Source organism: Parasteatoda tepidariorum, chromosome 12 (genome assembly GCF_982258835.1).
Source record: "Parasteatoda tepidariorum strain Cologne lab strain chromosome 12, Ptep-v5.0, whole genome shotgun sequence".
NCBI lineage: Eukaryota > Metazoa > Arthropoda > Arachnida > Araneae > Theridiidae > Parasteatoda > Parasteatoda tepidariorum.
The window spans coordinates 16,016,207-16,039,921 of NC_141766.1; the positions used below are offsets into that span (position 1 = coordinate 16,016,207).

Consider the following 23,715-nt stretch of genomic DNA (forward strand, 5'->3'; position numbering starts at 1 on the left):
ATATGAGGTATGATATTACTAAGATTAGTAACAGACTTCTTGGGATTTATTGATCTGCTCATAAGTGCTGTATCATCTGCGTAGAAGGCTGAGGTGATGTTTCTCATATTATTAAAATTTGGAAAGTCTGCTGAATAAATTAGGTAGAGCACAGGGCCGAGAATTGAAGACATTAGTACTTCAAAGTGATGAATTATATAAACCTGCGAATTATTTAGAAATAGTGGTGGATAAAAATCTACTAAATTGAATTTATTAAACCAAGAATCACAATTGATAAACTACCACTTTAAAATATATATTTGTTGTCCGGAGCAAGTTGGCATCTCTGTGTATATAAACTGCTGTTTGTAGAAAATGCAACACCATGAAAGAATCATCAGAATCAAATGAAATTTAATGCAGAAACGACTTGTACTGATACAAATAAATGATGAAATTTTCAAAACAAAAGAAACAAATTAAGCGTCCGAAATCAGTATTTGGTGCAGCCACCACGCGCTGCAATAAGTGCTGCTATACGACGTGGCATGGAGTCAAACAGATGTTGAATATCTGCTTGAGGAAGAGAATTCCATATCGCTTGTATGCGCAACCAAAGTTCGTCTTTGGAAACTGCAGGACGCGGATCACGAGTGAGACGCCGACCAACCATATCCCACACGTGCTCAATAGGCGACATATCCGGCGAATAAGCAGGCCAAGGAAGAAGTTGCATGCGTTGTGCTGAACAGAAGTCTCTAACAGTCCGCGCAACATGTGGGCGTGCATTATCCTGCTGAAAGATAGCTCCAGGGATGCCTTGAAGGAAAGGAACGACTTCGGGCTGTAGCACTTCACGGACGTATCTGTTGCTATTGAGATTACCCTCAATTCGTATCAAATTGGATCGTCCATGATACGAAATCGCACCCCAGACCATAACTCCGGGTGTTCGACCACTATGTCGTACAATAATACACTCAGGAAGGCAGCGTTGACCGGCATAACGTCTAACACGAACACGGCCATCATGGATCCACAAATTGAAGCGTGATTCATCTGAAAAGACAACTTGGTGCCAATCAGCTCGCCAGTCTCTGTGCTCAAGAGCCCACTGCCGACGCAGCCGTCGATGATCCGCCGTGAGGGGAATCCTGTATAATGGCACCCTTGCACGCAATCCACGGCGCAGCAGACGACGACGAATTGACGAAGCCGACAATTGTACACCTGTAGCAGTAGACCAATGTGCTGCCAGCTGCCTGGAGGAAGCTGTGCGATCATTCACCGCCATGCGGAGCAGGTGTCGATCATCGCGCTCTGACGTCACCTTCTGTCGTCCAGTGCCTGTTTTTCGAGTTGTTTGGTGCTCGTCGGTCCACTGCTTCCAAACTCGCATCACTGTGGAACTGTTCCGCTGCATACGAGCTGCTATTGCGCGATAGGAAAATCCTCCTTCTCGAAGGCCGATTATCCTCCCTCGTTCAAACTCCGTAAGTTGCTTGAATTTCTTATTCTTCCGTCGTGGAGGCATACTCAAGTCTCACTAAACGTTTGCCACTAACAAATAATCATAGACTATTTTCAACGTCCCGCTACAGCACTTTATTTATACGCTTTCAGCATCAATTCAGAGGGCGCTGCGCGCGCCACGCACGCGCGATGGCTCTGAAACTTTATTAATTTGCATAATATCCTATAATTGACATTTGCTGCGAATTTCATTTGATTCTGATGATTCCTTCATGGTGTTGCATTTTCTACAAACAGCAGTTTAAATAAACTTATTTTTGCGTGTTCTGTATTGCTTTAATTTCTTCAAACCATTTTAGTAACTATAATAATATAAAAAAATTAAAAAACTTTACTCGAATTATGTGTTTCTAATAATCTTGGCATCGCCGGTCACCGGTGACCCCCATGTCATTCAACGTGTTAATAAAAGTATGGTGGACTCTCTGTTTATCTGACATAATTTTAAAGAAATAAATGTTCAAGTTACCAGTCTTTTTCGTTTTGAAGAAGAAAACCCGTCTCAATAGAGAACTTTGTGCTTAATTGGTTTTAAAAAAGCGCTGAGCACAAATGGGCTATAGTTTCGCAACTTCCACATTTTCAATGGTTTTAAGCACTGTGAAAATATTAAAAATAAACATTATCCTTTTGTTATCAATTGAATATTATTAATTAATTATTTTTTGTTTGTTTTTAAGATCATAAGATGTCATCATAAGTAATCAATGAAATCAAATTTTACGGTTTCATTTTTAAAAGTAACATATTTTTATTTCAGACAAACAAGGGAGAAAGATATCGCTTCAAGGTCATTGTTGATGAATTACGCCATTCAAATAATGTAGACTATTCGTCAGCTATTGTAGCTTTCGTGAATTGTACCATTATATCTTCCAAATCTTTGAAAGAAAGGAATCGTCTTAGAAATGAATACATTGGTAAATAATATATTTTGGCATTTCCCTTTTCTCCAAACTTGATTTCTTTCTTCTAAAATCATTATTAATTTAACGTTTATCATTAAATCCCATACCTGTATTTGATTATTATTTATGAAGAACTTTAAGGAGAAGTTAATGTTTAAAATTATTATTTATTATGCTTATTGTAATTTCATCTATCTGTAAAGTTATCAGCCTTCTTTTTTTGGTTTCAAATTTCTAAAAATAAACCAAATGTTAAAATTAAATCGATGTTTTTTTTCCCTTTAGAATCACTTTATGTAAAGAAATATCATTAACGCGAATTCAGATCCAAATCAAAATTTTACAGGGCTGCCAACTTTCTACGCTTTTTGTAAAAAATTATTCTAGTTATTTAAAGTTATTAAAGTTAAAGTTATTAAAGTTAAAGTTTCAAGTGATTTAAAGTTTTTTTCTATACCACTAAATGTATTTGATTCAAAAGGTTCTAGCTCTCTCATTGTGAGGCTATTAAAATGATGGCAAAATAACAACATGTCTGAAAGTTTTACAGTATTAACACTTTACCGACCGGTAGCGGTTCGAACATACTATGCCCTTTCACCGCCCGTTCAGCTGCAGATCGTCCGTAGTATTTTATTTAATTTAGTATTTTTCAGTTTAAGTCATTTTTTCACCACTAAATATCAAAAATTATAAGTATCATGTGAAATGCAACGTTGCAGCAATATTCTGCTGGATACTATATTAATAAGTGGGCGTAACTATCCTTCTCTTACGAACTCTACTATATAATTTGCTACCACTTTATTAAAACTTTTCCAGAAAGCGGAGCAGTTGGCATCCCTGCATGCTGAATTGGTGGAAAACGTAGTCACCACAGATCGGTCAAAAGTCGATTAATCGACGACCGGTCGGTAAGCGCTGGGGAGCAAACGCTGAATAATCTACGGCCGGTCGGTATACGATGAGAACAAAACGTCGATTAATCGACGGCCGGTCGGTATGCGCTGAGAACAAAACGTCGATTAATCGACGGCCGGTCGGTAAAGTGTTAAGAAATTAATAAGTGCATACCTGCCAACTTTTAATCTCTTCCATTATCATTTTTCCCAGTGGTATTAAAATGGAATTAAAACTTCAATTTTAAGCAAACAAATACGTTGTATATCAGCAAACTTAAGTTGACAACCATGATAGTAACGCATATTAATATATGTGCTTAATTTTTGTAAGAATAGTGGTGATCAAAATCATTTAAAAATTAAGTTTATAAAAGAAAAAATAGTATATATTTACTACCACTTTAAATATGAAAACAAAATCTTCCGGAAAATCCGGAAGAGTTGGCTGGTATGATAAGTGGTAGCAAGATTTTTCAAGACAATGGAAAAATGCTAACATTTAACTTTCCTTTAAGAATTACATAATTATCCCATATATATTTAGTTTAAATTAAAAATTTATTGGTAGCTTAAAATTTATTTAAACTACCAGACTGCTGCAACGCTGCTCTATTTTTTAACTATCCATGAAATATTTTGCAAAAAGTGTAGTATTTGGGGTCCCTACTTAAAAATAAATGATAATTGAAAATAATAATATTTGTGGTTAAAATATTACATTTACAACAATATACAAAATATTACAATTTATTACATTTATTAAATTTATTACATATTATGCATGTATTACATTATTATTAGTACATCGAGAGTTCTCGTTTTTTGAGAGAAATAAGAATTTATACGAGGTTCTTTATTAAAACTATTTCTTTTTCCATTTGTTTTTGGAGAGAATAACACCTTCGTTATTACCTCTAGTATGATTATCTCAAAAGAGGACTTTTTTATGATAGTGGTAATGACTACAATAACCAGGCGAAAAAAAATTTAATTGAAGCTTTAGTTATGGTGGCAAGTTTGCGCTAGCTTCAATAAAATGTTGTCTATCATTTCTTTAAATTTTAATCAACAACAACTGAATTATATATGTTTTCAATATTATGGCAAAAGTTTGCTGCATGTATTCAGAAAATGTGCTAAGGAAAATAAATCTTTAACGTAAGCAAAATGATTCATTTTGTTTTACTTTAATGTAAAAAAAGTTATAATTAAAAACAGGTGCGTAATTTAATATCTTCAACAACTTTAAAGCAACAATTCTATGGTAGTAATTGATAACAAAAAGATTATATTGTAAACGATTTATCTACTTTTATACTTTAACGGTTTATATACTTTTTTTTTTCTTTTCTTGCAGGTTTAAAAATACTTGACGTTGTTTCCAAACTGAGGTATGTAAGGTTCTCATTTTTTCTTTCTCTTTAAATTGCTTATTTTTAAAGCTTTTATGTGAACACAATAACGAAAACCTAATGGGATTATAATTCAATTATGATTCAATCAAGTAAAAATGGTTAGTGTTTATATTTTTAGAAATGAATAATTTTTTAGGGAGCTATCTCTTAGGTTTATTTCATATGATATAAAAATTGGCGGAATTTTCATAATTGATTCCAATAAACGGATAATTAGTTATTATAATTAATTATGACAATCGGCAATTCTGATAATCGGAACAGACAGCGATGCAATGTGCTAAAAAAGTTGTGACAAAAAAAGGGAAACACTGATGCAGATAACAACTTTTGAATTTTTTTTTTCCAATTGCTTATGACTTGGGGTGATAGCCTGGTTGGTAGGGCACTAGGTGCATGTCCAAGAGGTCGTTTGTTCGGTCCGGCCGAAGACTCCCAGTGTAGTAAATGGTAACTGATGCACGTTAAATCTGTCGAGTCGCAAAGTCCTCCATGTTCCCATAACAAATCATACCTCTGGAGGTACTGATACGGGAGTTTCCTTGTCTTCTGGATTGGTTCAGCTGTTCATTGACGGATATAAAATATAAAATTGTTTATGATTGCCATGTGAAATTGAGTCGTATGTTTGGAAGTGATAATTATCACAGTTATTGCAAGGCAAAGCAGTCACTGTTTCTCTTTTAAAAATCATGCTTGGTACTCAAAATAAAGGCTTTGCTTCGAGTTTAAGACACTCAATCTATGACTTTATTTTTTATTTTCTTAGAGAAAAAATCTTAAACGAAGAATAGCTAATAATTTTCTACCACTTCTTGTTATTGAATCAAGTTAATATATAACTAATTTAACGACATTTTTATTTTTAGATCAACGTTTTCCGATGCCGTCGACAGTGAATTATTTGTGCAGTTAGATATATTTGACGAGCAAAGATATGCTGATGATTGCCAATCATCTGGACCAAATGGAGTCGATTTAAATAGTCACCAAGACATATTTTATGCTATTCTGAAACAGGTAAGAAATTTAATTCGAAGAAAACTTCTTTTTATAAAATAACACTCGCGTAATATTATCATAGCCTCTAATGACTACAGAATTTCAGAAAATAATTTTCTAAGTAGTTGCAAAAATAATGTATCATTAATTAAAAATTAATAAAATAATAAATTAATTATTAGATAGATAATAATTAGATTAAGAATTAGATAGACTAACTATTTATAAATTAATAATTAGAAATGAAATAAATTAGAATTAGAATTTTTTAAAGCAGTTTTTATTAAGGCAAAATTTTCAAAGCTATAGAAATTTATCACTATAAAACTAAATTTGTGTAGATAAGACAAATTGAAGTAAATTGCTAAAATTAAAAGTTTGAGAGGAAAAGTAGTAAAAAGATTTACAATATCAAAGGTGCGTGTAGAAGTTATGTTATTACAAAGTTTAGTTACAACCTCATCACTATTTTGGACTATCGGATAGTTTCCGAATTTAAGAGTATTAAACTGTTCTTTCAATTGCAATTCCATTTATTAATTATTATAATAATTAGTAATAAAATAATAATTATTATTATTATTAGTTTTGCATTAAATTGATTTTATTTAATCTTTTAATTATTGTATTCCGGTCCGCTAAACTGACGCCAGTAAACGGTTCATCACGCCGCAAAGTGAGCACATTGCATTGTTAAGATTTATCATTCTACTTCCTTCCTAAATATAAGGCACAAAAAAAATTGCATTAAAAACTTGATACTTGTTTTATAGATGCCACAGAAGACTAAAAATGTGAAAAGGGGTTGAAATTCAATTCACTTTTCTTCATCTATTATCACTAGTTATTCAATCGTATCTACCACTGTTTATCTACCAACATTTCAAATAATTCATATTAAAAAAAAACTTTTTTTTGCTTTCACTTTCAAAAGTGAACTGAAAAAAATATGCTATAGAAAGTTGCAAATTTTAATTTCCTTAAATAAAATTCTAAATTTTATTAATCGGCGTTTTTCGCATTTTTAATCTGGCTACCCTGTTTCAAAACTTACTTAACTCAGCTGTCAAAATTTACCTTTAGTGGTATTAATCATATATAGGCCTAGTCATGGTGGCTCAGAGGATGGAATGCTCACCTCATAATGAGGTGACCCGGGCTCGAATCCCGGCGATGGCAGGTTGATTCGAATTCCGCATTCAGCTCGCACATACCACAGTGCTGACGTAATATATCCTCAGTGGTAGACGGATCATGGGCTAGAACCCCCTTGCCTTCAGGCAAACCGTGGGTGGTTTTCCTGGTTTTCCTCTCCATGTTGGGCAAATGCGGGTTAGTTCCATTAAAAAGTCCTTTACGATGGCAAATTTCTCCCACTACTAGATCCGGGAGTTCACTTGTCTTCTGGATTGGGTTCAAAATTACAAGGCTACGGAGTTGAACATTTGTAGCCCTAAACTGAAAGTTCAGTCAGCTGTTCAACGATGGTTATGAAATAAAATATAGGACTATAGGTAAATAGGGCAGATTCGGGTAGTGACCAAACAGTTTCATCTTGACGCCTGCTAATATACACAGGGCATCGCATTTTCTCATCTCCTCTCTACCACTGGAAATAAAATCATGCACAAGGAAATCAAAAAAATAGTAATTAGGCTATTATCATAGCCAGGGATGCCAACTTGCTCCGCTTTGTGAAATAGTATTTTCTAGTGGTAACGAAATTTAAGTTACTTTCAGTTCAGTATTTTTCATTTTAAGTAATTTATTCACCACTACATATCAAAAATTATAAGTATCATATAAAACGCAACGCTAAAGCTTCAATTTCGTGGTTACTCTATTAAAAAGTAGGCGTAACTATCCTTCTTTAACGAATTTTACTATATAATTTGATACCACTTTATTAAAAATATTCCAGAAAGCGGAGCAGTTGGTCTCCCTGCATAGCTGGTCACTTTCAATGCCAGTGAAAGACGTGTTCAGGGTGATACTAAAAACGGAGCTCTTAACTCTATTTTAAAAAAAAGAAAAAAAAAGATTTTTTTTTTCATTAAGAAATAACATTGAATGGTCTCGATGATGTAGTCATAACGCTGTAGAAAATATTTTTTTATATTTAAAATTACAATATCAGAGAATTATAAAGTCTATATCAACCTTAAATGGTGCATAGAGAAGCATGTGAAGAAGATAAATAACAATTACCGCATTCGAGGTTAAAAAGGAAAACAGTTTAATTAATAAGAATATCGCCTTAATTATTCTAAAAATAATATTTATTATAGGTAATGCATTTAATGAGTATAATCTTTTATGGCAAACAAATATATAAGCATAAACATTAAAATTTATTTACTCGTGCTTTAAAAGTCGCGAACAGTTTTATTGACTCTTCAAAACCAATTGTTTCTGCTGTTTCATTGTTGTATTTTGCATTTAATATTTTAAAAAAATAAGAAAACTGTCGTTGGCAGCAGTGAAATAATTTATAGGTTTATAAACATTTTTATGCATTTCACTTACTGATTCAAATATTCACAAAATTGCCTTTCAAGGAATCGCTCATAAAGAAATCCACTGATATTTATTACTTACACGTATTACTACACCTATGCACTGATCCGTTGATTGGTATCCTTTCATTCCTCATTCTTACTTTATTCACTAGGTGTCACTAAAATCGTTCATAATGACAATTTTCATGATTTCTAATAAATTGTTTATGAAATACACTACCTTAAAAATAAAATAAAATATAAAAATCTTGAAAATAATATTTTAAAATAAATTAAAAATGAACTCTTATAAAATACATTAATAAAAGAACGAACAGTCGTCATAGTAGTATTAAGATATTATAGATAACAAATGATTTTTGGGAATGATTAGATATTCTCTACTAATCTTAGTATAAAAAACTACACATAAAATTAAATTAATAAATAAAAACCTAAATGCGACGGTAACTACAATAATAATTAACGATTTATAATGAACAATCAACAATAAATAATGAATAATTATAAAATTATTTAAATAAGTTAGTAATAATTCAGTAAAACATGCATTTATTTTTTTACTTTTATATGTACCGCAGTTCGATTGGTTTAATTAATCTGATTTCTAAAATTAGAGTGCATAGATGAAATTTTTCAATATTATAACTGAAAAAGAGCGGATCAAATTTATTTTTTTTTGGTTGAAATATCCATAATTATTTATTAAAATCAAATATTTACCATACAATATTATACAGTTTGTCACAGGTTATAACTTTTGATTCTTTTCAAATGGTTTTAGGAATTTTTGAGCAATCTTAATTACAATAATTATATTTACAGAAAGCATGATACAAAACTCAAATTTAAAATATTTATCACTTGACATACTAAAAAAGCTCTATTTCATCATATTAAATAACACCATCTTCAACTGCGTGGTTGCATGGATTTAGTAGATTTCTATTTTACTTCTGAATTTTTTTCTAATAGTAAGTTTAAAAATTAAATGCAGGAATTTAACTTCCCTTCTGACTTAAAAACAAAACGAATTGGGAAATAGAAAAATTTAAGAGCAGATGCAGGATTTACATTTATTGTTGTACAGGGACTTTAATATTAAAATATTTTGAGGAACTTTTCCAACAATTGATTTTTTTGATGAAGAAAACTGCACTCGAAATAGGCTGAATAGAGGAAAGGAAAGTACATTTGACACCTCATAATGCTTTCATCGAGTTAATGGTATATGTTGAATTCAAATCGAGTGTCTTTTAAATTATTATTCCCTTTTTTTTACAGGTAACAGACACACCTCAGGAAATACCATTTCTAAACATTCTCCAGCATCTTCTTCGAATAGATTCTTCCTTACCTATCTCAGACTTAATTTGGGATACAGCAGAAAAATTAGTTCATCGTGCAACACTTTGTGAAACAAAAGAAGATTCGGAAAAACTGCTAAGAACTCCAAGTTATCACCACAGTCTGAACAAGCTTTTGAGAGGACTTCAAGAAACTGGTGGGCGGTGTCAGTGTTCATGTCATAACAACAATGATGGGCAGTGTACTGCAACTGAGAATAGAACACGTAAACGAACACCATTGAACTTAAATTTTGGAAACCCTGATAGTTCCAAGACACCAGGCATTCTTAGTCCAACGAACTCATCAGTTCTCTTCAGTCCTGAGCTACTAGCTACCTTATCTAGAGCAATATCACCTCCTCCAAGAGTCCCTGGTGCTCCTCTATTTCAATCATCTGCTGGAAATTCATCAGTTTCTCAAACATCAGCATCTGTGCCTGGTCCACCACCCCCACCACCGCCACCTCCTCCTCCCTCAATTGGTTTGAGTGGTGCACCACCTCCACCACCCCTACCTCCTCCAATGGGTGGACTACCACCACCACCTCCTCCTCTACCAGGAGGTTCGACTGTCCAGCCTAAATTGGCGTCAATGACTGTCCAACAACCTTCTCTTAAGCTTCCACAACAATCTACTCCAAAGCCAAAAAATAAAATGAAATCTTTAAACTGGACAAAAATTCCAAGCAACAAAGTAAGTAAAATGCTCTATAAAAATTATAAAACAGAGAGGCGGATTTTAAACAAATAGAAAATAACGATAAATAAAATAACATTTACAGAGCTGCCAACTTCCAACGCTTTTTGTAAAAATTTATTCTAATGGTGGCTAAGTTAATGTTTTAATTTTTTTATTTAAACTTATTTTCCCCACCACTACATATAAATGATTTTAAAGTTTATATGCAACGCCACTATGCGGAGATGCCAACTGCTCCGAACACGCCAAAATAATTAATAAAACGGTAAATAACTACAAAGTGAATTTTGCAAATATTTGACTATTTTTGCTTGTTTTTCATATTGTATAGCATGACATAACTCCTATAAAGTGGTGAATTATATAACCCAATGAATTGTTTAGACATAGTGGTGGATAAAAATCTACTGAATTGAATTTATTAAACCAAGAATCACAATTGATAAACTACCACTTAAAAATATATATTTGCTGTCCGGAGCAAGTTGGCATCTCTGCACTATGTGCCAGCGCTTTTGTGGTGAGGCTTAAACATTTTTAGCAAAATTATCAAGAATTCTGAAAGCTTTAAATTAAAGTGTCTACCACTCTATGAAATATTTAGCAAAAAGTTTCTTAGTTGCATTTATTAAGTTTGACAAATTGTATAATAGTATTATTTGCATACCTATCAACGTTTTCTCGTTCCTACGAATTGTTTGAAACAGTGGTGGATAAAAATCTTCCAAATTGAATCTATTAAACCAAGAATCACAGTTAATAAACTATCACTTGAAAATATTTATTCGCTATCCGGAGCAAGTTTGCATTGCTTTGTATATATATAAAACTATTTTTGTGTCTTCTATATCACATTAATTACTTCAAAGCAATTTAGTAATGATAATAATATAAAAAAATTAAAAATTTATTCGAATTATGTGTTTCCAATAATCTTGGCTTTACCATTCGCCAGTGACCCCCGTGGCGCTACGAACAAACTCAGTGCCGGTTACCCCCATGGCATTCAACTTGTTAATACTATTTATGGATAGTAAGTGTGCTAAAGTTTTTTATTTCTAATATAATAAAATATTAAATCATTACCTTTTCTACCACTACGAAAAATATTTTGATATGAAGAAAATTGAGCTTTAAAATGATAACAATTAATGTGCACTTACTTCTTTCTTTCTTTCTTTAAATAAACTGGGCACCTGTCCCATTCATCATTAAATTACATACAATAAGGTAAAATGCATTGATTTGGCAAACATTGTGGTAGCCATAAAAAAAAATCAAGCCGAAAAAATCAAGCTTGTGAAATAATAAAACAATGAAATTTTCAATATGACAAATTGGCGTTTTTACATAACATTAGAAATATTGATTCTAGACTTCAATTAAAAATAAAGATAAAACATGATTTGATATGTACAATAACTGATTTTTGAAAAATGAAAGACATAATTGATAAATATAGACAAATCATACCTTGATACATGAAAAAATAACATATTTAGAGACAAATAATGTGCACGGCAACTTCTCCACTTAAATGTAAGATTTTTATTGAATATTTAAGGTGGTAGTACATTTTATACTTCACCATTTAATTTTTGATTATATAAAACTGACTTAACACGTTTACGCTGGGGTGACCCACCGGTGGGTCACGCTAGATTGTCTCATCTTGGCAGCGCACCGGAGTAAAAACTGGTAACAATAAATTTCATTTTTTAGTTTTTTTCTGGGAATAATAAAAATCCATAACTACCAATTGTTTTTAACGTATGCAATTTTTATATTGAATTGCTTCTTCGCAGTGATAAATTTCCTTACAGGGAATTGTTATTGTTGAGAATAGATTAACTCCTCCTGAATATTATCTAATATTGAAATAGTTCTTCTACCAGTATTTTCTCTTTTCCCGTACCAATATTTTCACTTTTCCCGGCGTGAACGTGTTAAAATAATTTCGATTATAACTATAAATACGCAAATAGATATAACCTGACAATCACGCAGCAATGTTTTTATTTGCTTTCAAAATTAACAAAATTAAAATCTTTAATTTTTATTTCGATATAACTTTAAATACAGTGGGGAATTAGGACATCCAGGCTTGCATTTATGGCTATTGCTATACCGACTGCTAATTCTAGCCAACCGATGTAGGTTAGCTCTTGATTTATTCTAGTTTCAAGCTCTCAAAATATTAAAAATAAATAAATATAAATATATGAAGTGAATAAAAAAATACCCATCTAGCAGTCTCGATGATCAGTAACAGTTACTCCAATATATTATGTAACAGTTACCCCAAATTTATAAAGCATTAATAAAATGAGCATTAACTAAAAGTTCACTTTATAAACTTTAAAAATGGTTTTAAAGATAAGTCTTGATAATTGTTGTACTCCTTTTTCATAAAATTGAGAAAAATCATCGGGAAAATTCTTCAAAATAACAACATTTTCGCATAGATGCTAACTTTTACGCATTTAGGGTAAAAATTTTATTTTATACTTATAGTAAAATTAATGCTTTACATTCATTTCTTGGTTTTATAATCTAATTTAAAATAATTTTGACCATAAGTTCATATAAATAAATTAAACATATGTATGAAAGAATCTTCCGATGCAGAGTTACCACGTGCGCTTAAAATTATAATAAAATGTAGAAGCTTAAAATTTATTTAATCTATTCAATCGCTAAATTGTAAGTACCTCCTTGTAAGTACTTGCTAGATTATCTATATATAAAGCGATAATATTCCCTGCGTTGACATGTATAAATTACATATTTTTTGAAAATACCATAAATTATGACTCCGCAGGATTTAATGAAATTTTTACCTTTGAAAATTTGAGAGAGGACATAAACCTCAGGGTAATGGTAGCTTATTTTTGTAACGTCGCAACTTCATCTAAAGTACAAAATTTTCAGCTTTCTTTTCACTCCAATTTGAATCAAAGCTACCAGAAAGGGCAATCTTAAAGATAAAGTTTCAAGATGGATGTGAAAAGGGCCATTACAGGCCTCTGGCAACCAGATAAATTTCGATGATGATGATGCGTTAACATGGACTTCGAAACTTAAAGAAATATGCTAGAAAAAAGTTACTAAATTCAATCTCTTTCAATCTAGATTTTTGCTTTTTATTTATCAGTCATCACTTCTTACAGATTTAGGCCAACCTGGCATCCTTGATACGATGATGCGGTTAAGCTCCTAAAAACTAAAAATGCATTTCTGCATATGACTGAAATTGCTACCTGCATAATTCAATCTACTCTTTCAATTCTATTACCACTTGAGAAAATCATTCTCGAAAAGATTAAAAGTTGGTAGGTTATTTCGAGGAAATGCGCATTACCACTAGCTCGAAACAGACCTTGAAACTGAAGGTCTAATTGTGAAATCATAGAAGAGAAAAATTAAAATAATAATTATAATAGTTAGAAAGCAAATTTCTAAAAAAGTAAAATCATTTAACACATCAAAATGTTATATAAAAATATTTCGTTCGTTGTAGTGGAACTGGGCGTCTGAGGCCTTGCGGCCCTAATAAAAATATTTCTTTCTGTTTTATTTAAACAAAACTGGGTGCCTAGGCCGCGCAGCGGCCCCTACCCCATTCATCATGAAAATTATATACAGTGAATAAAACATTTTGAATTATGTAACAATGTGGTAACATTATAATAAAGTAACCATGATTAGAAGTATGTACAAACTTGATCGGAGATTTACATTAATTGCCATTGAAAAATGAATACAGCCATGATTAGATGGATATACATGAAATACGAGCTTAATCTGTGAAATTTACATTAATTGCAGTAAAAATTTGGAATTGAGCATTAAAAATTGATGATAGCATATATACAGAAAATCGGGATTCAAAATCATGAAGATTCTACATAAATTTTGCAAAGCCTTAGTGGCGCCATCTAGCATGCTTTAATGATTTGTGGTAGCCATAAAAAAATGAAGCCGTTTACTTGTGAAATAATAAAACAATGAAAAAATTCAATTTGACAAATTGGCGTTTTTACACAGCACTAGAAATATTGACGGTAGACTTAAATTAAAAATAAAGATAAAATATGATTTGATATGTACAATAATTGATTTTTGAAAAATAAAAGACATAATTGATGAATATAGATAAATCATACCTTGATATATGATAAAATAACATATTTGGAGAAAATGCAGTAAATATATTTTATCAGAGAAATATTGCTCTTTAAATACAATAGAATTTGCAAAGGAATTTAACGTGCATAAGTTAATAAATATGTATGCATAAATTGGCTATATTATCAGAAAATAATGTAATTTAATTTAACGTAAGTAAAAGTCTGCAGTGAAAAGTTCAGTGAATTTAGCTTTAGAGTCTTGAAAATAAAAATGGAACTCACTGCGATTGAGATGTTTCTCCGATGATCCCCCGCAGAAGGCGGAGCACTTCTTCATTTTTGAGCAATTCCTGTAATTCTTTGATTAATGACACTAATCGGTGAGCAAGTTTAGGCGTCAAATTTGATGTTGCTCGAGGGCTCCTTCTGCTGGGGCGGGTCTCGCACCCAGTATAGTTGGCTGTGTGGCTTTTGTAACAATTACAGCATTTTGGAGGTGTTGTTTTGTCTTTGTTGCATTCATGTGACCTGCGGTTTCCAGCACATTTTACACACCTTGCAGGTGCATTGCAGTGGCTTTGCGTATGTCCATAATTTTGGCAGTTGTAACATTGTATAGGTCCTAGACCTCCTCGAAATCGTTCGATTTTGATCGGGATCTGCTGTATGTTGTTGACTTCGAATACTCTATGGTGATTCGTCGTTGATGTTAGGATTATGAGAAAAAGTGGAAGGAGCCGATAGGCCTCTCCCATTCTCTTCTTAAACTGCACTATTTTAAAGGTTTCAATATTGTTTTTCTGTAATTCTGTATTGATGGCATCTGTATCAAAGTCCACTGGCAGGCCCCGGACCAAAACCTTAATAAATCTGGCTTGCAGTGTTATTTCAGGTTTGCTGGGCGGATCCCGTACTTTGTCGGTATCATCCTTGGGTTTTGTTGTCGGAAAGATAGTGACGTCATCGGTTGAGTTATGGTGGCTAGAAGAAAGACAGCTGTTTGTAGACATGAGTGCAAAATTATCGTTAATTGCTTTGACTGCATTTGGTTTTTCTTCTTTTTTCTTTTCCTTGCTGGTGGTTCTGTATTATTGTTAATATTGATGTCCGTGTCAGTTTCTGTATTTGGTGTTGTATTCAGGTTTTCATCTTTATTTTCCATGGTTATGTCGCCAGTGCTTGGATTAGTTTCAGTCATTATTGATTCGACTTGAATGGATTTTTTATTCATCTCCTTGTTTTCATCTGCTTGAATTTTCCTCTTCCATCTGACGTGATAGAGCTGCATTTGTCAGTTTTAGGAAGTAATTGTATTCGTAGTCTCCAGGGTAACTTGATCTTATTTGAATTAGCAGTTTGCTAAGTAATTTATCTAAACGAATCAGCTCCTCTGTATCAAACTGAGTGTAAAACTCTACGAGATCGTCAATATGTTCGTGTTCAACTGGTGGAAAGTATTTTTTTGATATCCCACAGATAGCAATGATTTCTTCTAATGACGTGGATTCTCTGCAATGCGACGGTGAATTACGACCAGAGAGTGAGACCTTTCCACCACGAGCTGTTTTATGATACGGCATGACTTGAAAAAACAAAATGGCGGGCTCAAAATCCAGACATCAAAAATGGCTAGTTGGCAGTATTATCTCTCCAGAATCTGACGAGATCGAAATAAGTATCACTCACCTCGTAAAGTTCAGGATAATCAGCATCAATTCGACATAACCGGCATCACAAGGGAGAAGAGGACATCAGTAGAGCAACCATCAATAATAAAAATATTTCTTCTTTTCTTTATTTCGCAAAAACTGGGCACCTGGACCGCGCATCGGCCCCTATCCCATACATCATGAAATATTATATACATTGATTTAAAGACATTTTGATTTTAGCAACAGTATGGTAGCTATTTCTAAAAGTCAAGCGTTTTGCTTGATAAATTAAAACATTTTGTACTACAATCAATTTAAAGATGGTTATTATATACAGGCATGATTTGAAAATATACATAGGTACTTATTTACAGACATAATTGGAGATAGATACATTAATCATTATTTGCAACCTTGATCAATGAAAAAGAAACATTGTATTCAAACATAATTAGTGAAATGTGCAATAGCTTGATTTGAAAATGCAGTGTAACTTTTTTATGCTAGCTTTTTAAAAAAAGTCAAGCTCTTTGCTTGATAAATCAAAAACATTTTGTATTACAAAGAAATATGATAATTATATACAGGCATGATTTGAAAAATATACGTTGGTATTTATTTACAAACATTTTTGGAGATAGATACGTTAATCATTATTTGCAAAAGAAACATGAATTCAACCAAATTTGAGAAATGTGTAATATAAAAATATTTAGTATCCTTTTTATTTTATCTTTCTTAATTCTAGTTTTACAATTTCAAGGACAGAAAATTATTAGTAATATTGTTCAGATGAAAGATAAATATTCTCAACCTCTGTAAAAAAAATGCTCAGTAAATTTATATTACTTATCCAAAGTATATTTCTTATCTAGGTTGTTGGAAGAAATAATTTGTGGTCATTGATTGCAAAAGCTCATGATGGCAGTCCAAATAACTTGGATTTTAGTACAATTGAAGATCTCTTTTGTCAGCAAAATACTTTGAATGGACAAGCTTCTCCAAGACTTGGTCAGCGAGGTGACAGAAATGGAAGAGACAGTTTAGACAGGAAAAAAAGAGAGTCTTCAGAGGTAAGATAGTGGAAACTAATTGGATCAGGGGGGGGGGTATCATTGTGATTGTCGCAACGAAGCTTGTTCTTTAAACAAGAAAACAGTTCGAAGATAAACTCACAAAATTCGCCGAGGGATTTCCTTCAAGCATTGTTTTTAGCATTTAAATTATCAAAAACAATTATCGTTAAAAGTTCCTCAGTTTAAGTGAAACTACTTGAGTTATACCAACGCCTCCTATAATTGAAAGCCTCCACACGGTTTTTTATAGGTAGTCCGATCAGACCACTATGAAAGTAAGCCAATTAAAAAAAAGAGCCATTTAATAGAAAATCTATTATAAATTAGAAAGTGGTAGCAAATATAAGTCTAAAAAATTTTAATTTATGAATATGATTGGTTTGTCTTATTTACTTGTCAACCACTACAGATTCTATTCTCAAATATATCAATATAATAATGAAATAATAATGATAAATTTCTCTGATTTATCATTATTATATCATTACTATATTCAGAGAAATTTATCATTATTATTTCTCAATATAATAATGATAAATTTATTTGATAGGATTAAAATAGAATTTGCGTTCATGTCCACAACTGGTTCGCTTTTTAAATACTCTGCGCAGTCTACTTATAAAATCCCGTGTGGAGGTTTTCTGATGTAGTAGGTGATGGTTGTACACATAATATTGATAGAAATTCATCATGTAGGCGATATGAGGAAAGTTGTCTTGAGAATTAGCAGCTAAAAGTATGCAAACGCTTATTTTTTGCACACGTACGTCAATCCGAACAGCACTTAATCTGTTTTATTTCTCTCTGATGCTATATCTAATTCTCACCTACCGCTTAATGATAATTATTTCTATCTACTCGTGTATTTATATTATTTTTATTTATAACTATACATACCCCATTTCTATCTGCTACTTCTACCTTTTACCTATCCCATTTCTATCTGCTACATACTACAGCTACACCAGCCTTATTTCTTTCTACCATTTTATTTTGTTTCTATTTAACAATTTATATGCATTATTTCTATCTGTATCCATATAGAGTTGCCTTTTTTGGGAATCTGTATTAATAATTTAGTAAAAATTTATTTAATACAAACCGCAGTGGAGTTGCTGTGATTAATTTTGAATGTTTAGCATACATGAATAATTTTAAGTATTGGTGTGCTGGCTTTAGGCAAAATGCCAACTTGGTATCAAGTAGCACCCACGGATTACTTGCGACTAGATAAATAGGGATTTTCTCTTTTTGTTTTGGAATACCAAGACACAGGTATGCCAGTTTGACTCTTTACTTTTTAGGGGCCTCCTTGCCAAAATAATCAGCCCTTTAGGTTCACCACACATTACCACAGAAAAAATATCCTATCTCATACCAAAAATAATGGCACAACTGATTTTTGGTTCATCATTGAAGCCAAGGATAAATTTTTCGCTATTCTCTAGAACTTTCCGATTCTCCAAATCTTAACATTATGCGGTCCGCATATATTTAGTGATAAGTTTACCATGTAACCGGTCCCGTGTAACTTTCTCCGCTTTGTAAAATAGTATTTACTAGTGGTAGCGAAATTTAAGATACTTTTAGTTTAGTATTTTTCATTATAAGTAACTTTTTCACCACTAAATATCAAAAATTATAAGTATGATATAAAATGCAACGGTAAAGCATCAAACTACTGGTTACTATATTAAAAAGTAGGCGTAACTATCATTCTTTAACGAATTTTACTATATAATTTGCTACCACTTTATTAAAACTATTCCAGAAAGTGGAGCAGTTGGCATCCCTGTACTCTATCGTCCCTTGACAAAATGTCACATGAATATCAGGTTGCAAAGCGCGACATCTATGTGTTGTCACCGGCCACTAACGTTTGGCTTGGACATGACACCAACGTGTTGTCACCGGCAGCTAACGTTTGGTTTTCACGGGACAACACGTTGTTGTCACCGGACATGAAAGTGTTAAAGCACCCTTAATTTCTTCTGTACCGAATGAAAGAATAAAAAGCACATGCTTTCAAAATAACGGTCTTTGCTAATCCATTGTCAGGACCCGGAAGCAACAAATCACAGTTTAGCAATCACAAATATCTTAGATGTCCCAGTATCAGTAAAATGCCTCGTAGAATACATTGCATCCAAATTTATTTTATTTCATAACCATCGTTGAACAGTCGACCCAATTTTTGGGTTTACGACTACTAATGTTCAATTACGTACCCTTGTAATTTTGAACCCAATTCAGAAAACAAGGGAACTCCTGGATCTAGTATTGGGAAAAATTTGCTTTCGTTGAGGACTTTTTGATGGAACTGACCCTCATTGCGGAAGACCGCGAGAACCAACCACGGTTAGCCTGACGGAAAAGGGATTCTAACCAATGATCCGTCTACCACCGAATATACTTCACGTCTGTACAGTGGTCGGTGCAGGCCGGATGCGGAATTCGTACTGACAAGCCATCAATTTAAAAAATGTCCTTTAATTTATTCTTAGAAATTTTCCAATCGAAACTCCGGTGTGTAAATGGAATATAATGAAAAATTAAAGAAGTGCTACACTTTACTTTTTTGATAATTGCGGTTGTGTGAGATTTCCTATATTTATATGGAACTCACAATCATACGTTGTTTATAAAACTTAAAAATAAGACTGAGCAAAATTAAAAAAAATAAAGTGAATTTTAATAAGTGCTTATTGAACACAACACTTACTATTCCTAAATAAATGTAGTTTATGTTTTGAAGAGAAAAGCAATTAACAGACATTTGTGGCTCTTTAACTTCAATATTCACACCAATTTTTGAAATTTTTAAGAACCACAGGGAGGCTTCTTTTACCGTAAAAGATTTTCTGAAATGGTAGAGAATTAACAACGGTTAATTTTTCAATATTCTTTTAGAAATTTCACAGGTTTGTTGAATAATTTTCTGGACCAACTGATTTAGGACGCTGATCACTTAACTTAAAATGTCTATCACAAAATAAATGGAGTTGAGTTGAGTATGAAGAGAATGCGCGCCTGCTTTTATCTTCTGCAAATAAAGGGAGTTTATTGAGTTATAGAAATTACATACATTCGCAAGCTTGTGAAATCAATTTAGACTTATAAGCCTTTGTCAAATAGAAGGACGGATTACGCAATACAGAGAAGGACAGTATGAAGATACATCCGGGTAACGGCGGGATTCGAACCTGCTACCTCCACGCTGTGCACAGCATTTTGTGGGAGATACCGCTCGGCCAGGGAGGCCCCCTAATAAATGGACTAAAGTTGTGGTTTATATGAGCTTTTAAATTACTTATATGTAGTGGTTTGAGCCGTGATGGCTCAGGGGGTAGAGCGTTTACCTTCGGGTTTGAATCCCAGCGATGGCTGGTCGATAGGAATTCCGCATCCGGCTTGCACCTACCACAATGCTGTGGTAAAATACCCTCAGTGGTAGACGGATCATGGGTTAGAGTCCCCTTGCCGTTTGGCTAACTGTGGGCAGTTTTCGTGGTTTTCCTCTCTATCTAACGCAAATGCGAGTTAGTTCTATCCAAAAAGTCCTTCACAAAGGCAATTTTCACCCAATACTTGATCCAGAAGTTCCATTGTCTTCTGGATTGGGTTCAAAATTGCAAGGTTACGGAGTTGAACATTCGTAGTCTTCAATTCAGAAATTGGGTCGGCTGTTCAACGACTGTTATAAAATAAAATGAAAATAAAGTGGTGGTTTACATGAACTTTTAAATTATTTATATTTAGCTGTTTGATGAATTACTCTAAGTCTGAACACATTAAATTTTGATACGGCTGGAAAAAATAAGCCTACAAACAAGTCGGCATCCCATGATATTGAACCTTATTTTATTCCAAATTAGAAATGGTTTTCTTTCCTGGTATGTTTTTTTGATTGAAGAGAGCCAAAAACAATCAATCATTAAGATTATTAAAAACGAAATGCACAGAAAATTTGCATTTCCATTGATACAAGATTGAAAATTTGCATTTCCATGTTAATACAGGTTAGGAATAAATTGCAGGATGGCCCAAGTCTGGAAAAATACCCTACTGAACTACAATGATTATGAGATAATCGTAAATTTTATAGGTTTTAATTTCACCTCAATTTTAGGAATTCGATTGGTAACACAAACTTAACAAATATTATTGGTCGAGAATTAGTAGTTAAGACGGTGAATGCCATTGGGGTCACCGGTGACCGGCACTGAGTTTGTTCGTAGCACCACAAGGGTCGCCGTTGACCGGTGAAGCCGAGACTATTAGAAACACATAATTCGAGTAACTTTTGAATGCTTTTAATTTTGTATATTATTATCGTTACTAAAATGGTTTGAAGGAATTAATGCAATACATACTGAGAAAATCATTTTGGCCAGATGGGTAAGTCGTGTAAAATTAGCGTGGCATTCAACGTGTTAAAACACCTTGTTTCTTAACTCTTTTCAACCAGTTTTTAAATTTTTCTGTAAAGTCACTACCTTGAATAACCACACTGAGAAAATGATTATTATTGGAATGATTTTTTACCATTTATTCCCACTCAGATGAATTAGTTAGAGCCCCTGGCGGGGCTGATGCTAAGATAACCACCACATGTGAGATGAGATGAGATTGTGACACTACAGAATTCAATAAAATTTTTACTTTTGAAAGCTTAAAAGAAGACATAAACCTCAGGCTGATGGCAGCTTATTTTTGTAGTGACGTAATTTTATCTAAAATACAAAATATTTAATTTCCTTTTACTCCAATTGCATTCCAATTACCAGAAAGAACCACCCTTAAAGATCACAATTCAAGACGAATGGGAAAAAGGCCGCTAATGGCCCCAGGCGCCCAGATAAATTTTGATGATGATGATATGCAACGCCACTTTGTTCCTGTTCTTTCGTTGTAGGCTTTTAAAATTTTCAAAATTACCAAAAATTCTGAAAACTGTTTTTAAATGTATAGGGGAGAGTGGAGTCAATTGTAACAGGGTACGATTGTAACAGAGCAAAAATTTCGAGTGTCGGGTTCTAGATTTGGTTCCTAGGTGGTGCATGAGGTTTATTTAACAAATCTACATGTACACCCCTGATGGCAACCATTTTTATGTATTTTTGAAAGAGTTACATCACAAAAGATATTTTCACGTCACGCAAGTACTTTTTTTGGTATTAGAATATTTTATTGTAACAAAGTAATTTTGTTTAAACAAATAAAAATTAGTAACCGAATATGTAAGTGGACACCTGAATTAACATTTCAATAAAAAAAAAGATTAGTTCTGCTAATTAACTAGCATTGTTTTTAACAAATGAAGCTGAAATGGCGTCTTGGGGACAATTGTAACAATAAGTAAAGGGACGATTGTAACAGCTGAAAATAAATAATCTTATGTTTACAAACCATTACTTAACTCTTTAAGAACCACCAATAGTTTCCAATAGCATTTATATTATGTTGCATGTGCATTATTTTATTTGTCACCTTTCACAGCATAAATTAAAATTTTTAACCCTTTAAAGTTAAAAGTTTAACCCTTTAGGTCTCTGCTCATTATTATTTTTACTCCTAAAATATCACTACTATTTTGATCAATAAAAAAATATATCACAACTATGATAATATGTATTATTAACTATGTTTTAGTTGAATTTATGAACTGTTACAATTGACCCCGTAAGTGGGGACAATTGTAACAAGTGCACGACTGTCAAAAATTGTTAATTATTAATATAATAATATTTAAAATCAGGTATTTAATTTTTTTTCTAGTAGAGGATAGTCTACTTTACTCGTCTGTCAATTAATACTAATAATATATTGGATTTTTTGTTAGTTAAAAATAGTTAAGTAAAAAATGTTACAATTGATACCACTCTCCCTTACCACTCCATAAAATATTTTGAAAAAAGAGCAGTAGTTGGCAGGCCTGTATGTATCTATTACGTTTGAATTCTTAGCCGCGATTAAATTCCTTCTAAATCAAATCGACGCAACTTAGAATCATACAATGAAACATAAATTTTACTATTTCCAAAAATGTTTACCTATAAGTATTTGCTAAGAAGTACTCCTCCCACAAAGAGGCAGTTTAAAGCTTTAGTGATCATATTTGGACACGAGCAATTATGATTGCACTCAATTGCTGATGTGAGTCATTGATTATTAATAAATTGCGGAGGATCAAAATTAATGTCAACCTCGTACTAAGAGTAGATAATTTGGTTTCAATGACGTATTTTTACTGTGATTCAAAATAAATATAAACAAATATATTGTTGTGGGTAGTTTTTTTTTCTGGTTATCAAATTATAGCTGTTATTGCCTATTTAATACAAGCATCTTAAGAAATGAGCCGCTCAGAAGCCAATGCGGTTAAGTCCATTTTTTGATATTTTCTGATTTTTGGAAATTTTGATAAAATAAATAATAATCTTCTTAGTTATTAAAGGATTTACTCGTTGGTTACTTTTTTCTAGGTTAGACAGCCCTTTTTTTAATAGCTTCTGAATATATTGTATAATAATTTCAGTAGCCATTG

At 32.6% G+C, this 23,715-nt stretch overlaps 1 protein-coding gene across 1 annotated transcript in view; it reads left to right on the forward strand.

The window, feature by feature from the left end:
* The window catches only part of LOC107438137 (uncharacterized), a 130,017-nt gene that overhangs the window by 67,206 nt on the left and 39,096 nt on the right, over positions 1 to 23,715 (forward strand). Inside the window, exons 5-9 of the mRNA XM_087155939.1 lie at positions 2,276 to 2,435; positions 4,683 to 4,716; positions 5,610 to 5,760; positions 9,546 to 10,304; positions 16,968 to 17,165. Coding sequence (XP_087012065.1) covers positions 2,276 to 2,435; positions 4,683 to 4,716; positions 5,610 to 5,760; positions 9,546 to 10,304; positions 16,968 to 17,165 — 1,302 coding nt within the window. The remainder of the gene's footprint in view (positions 1 to 2,275; positions 2,436 to 4,682; positions 4,717 to 5,609; positions 5,761 to 9,545; positions 10,305 to 16,967; positions 17,166 to 23,715) is intronic.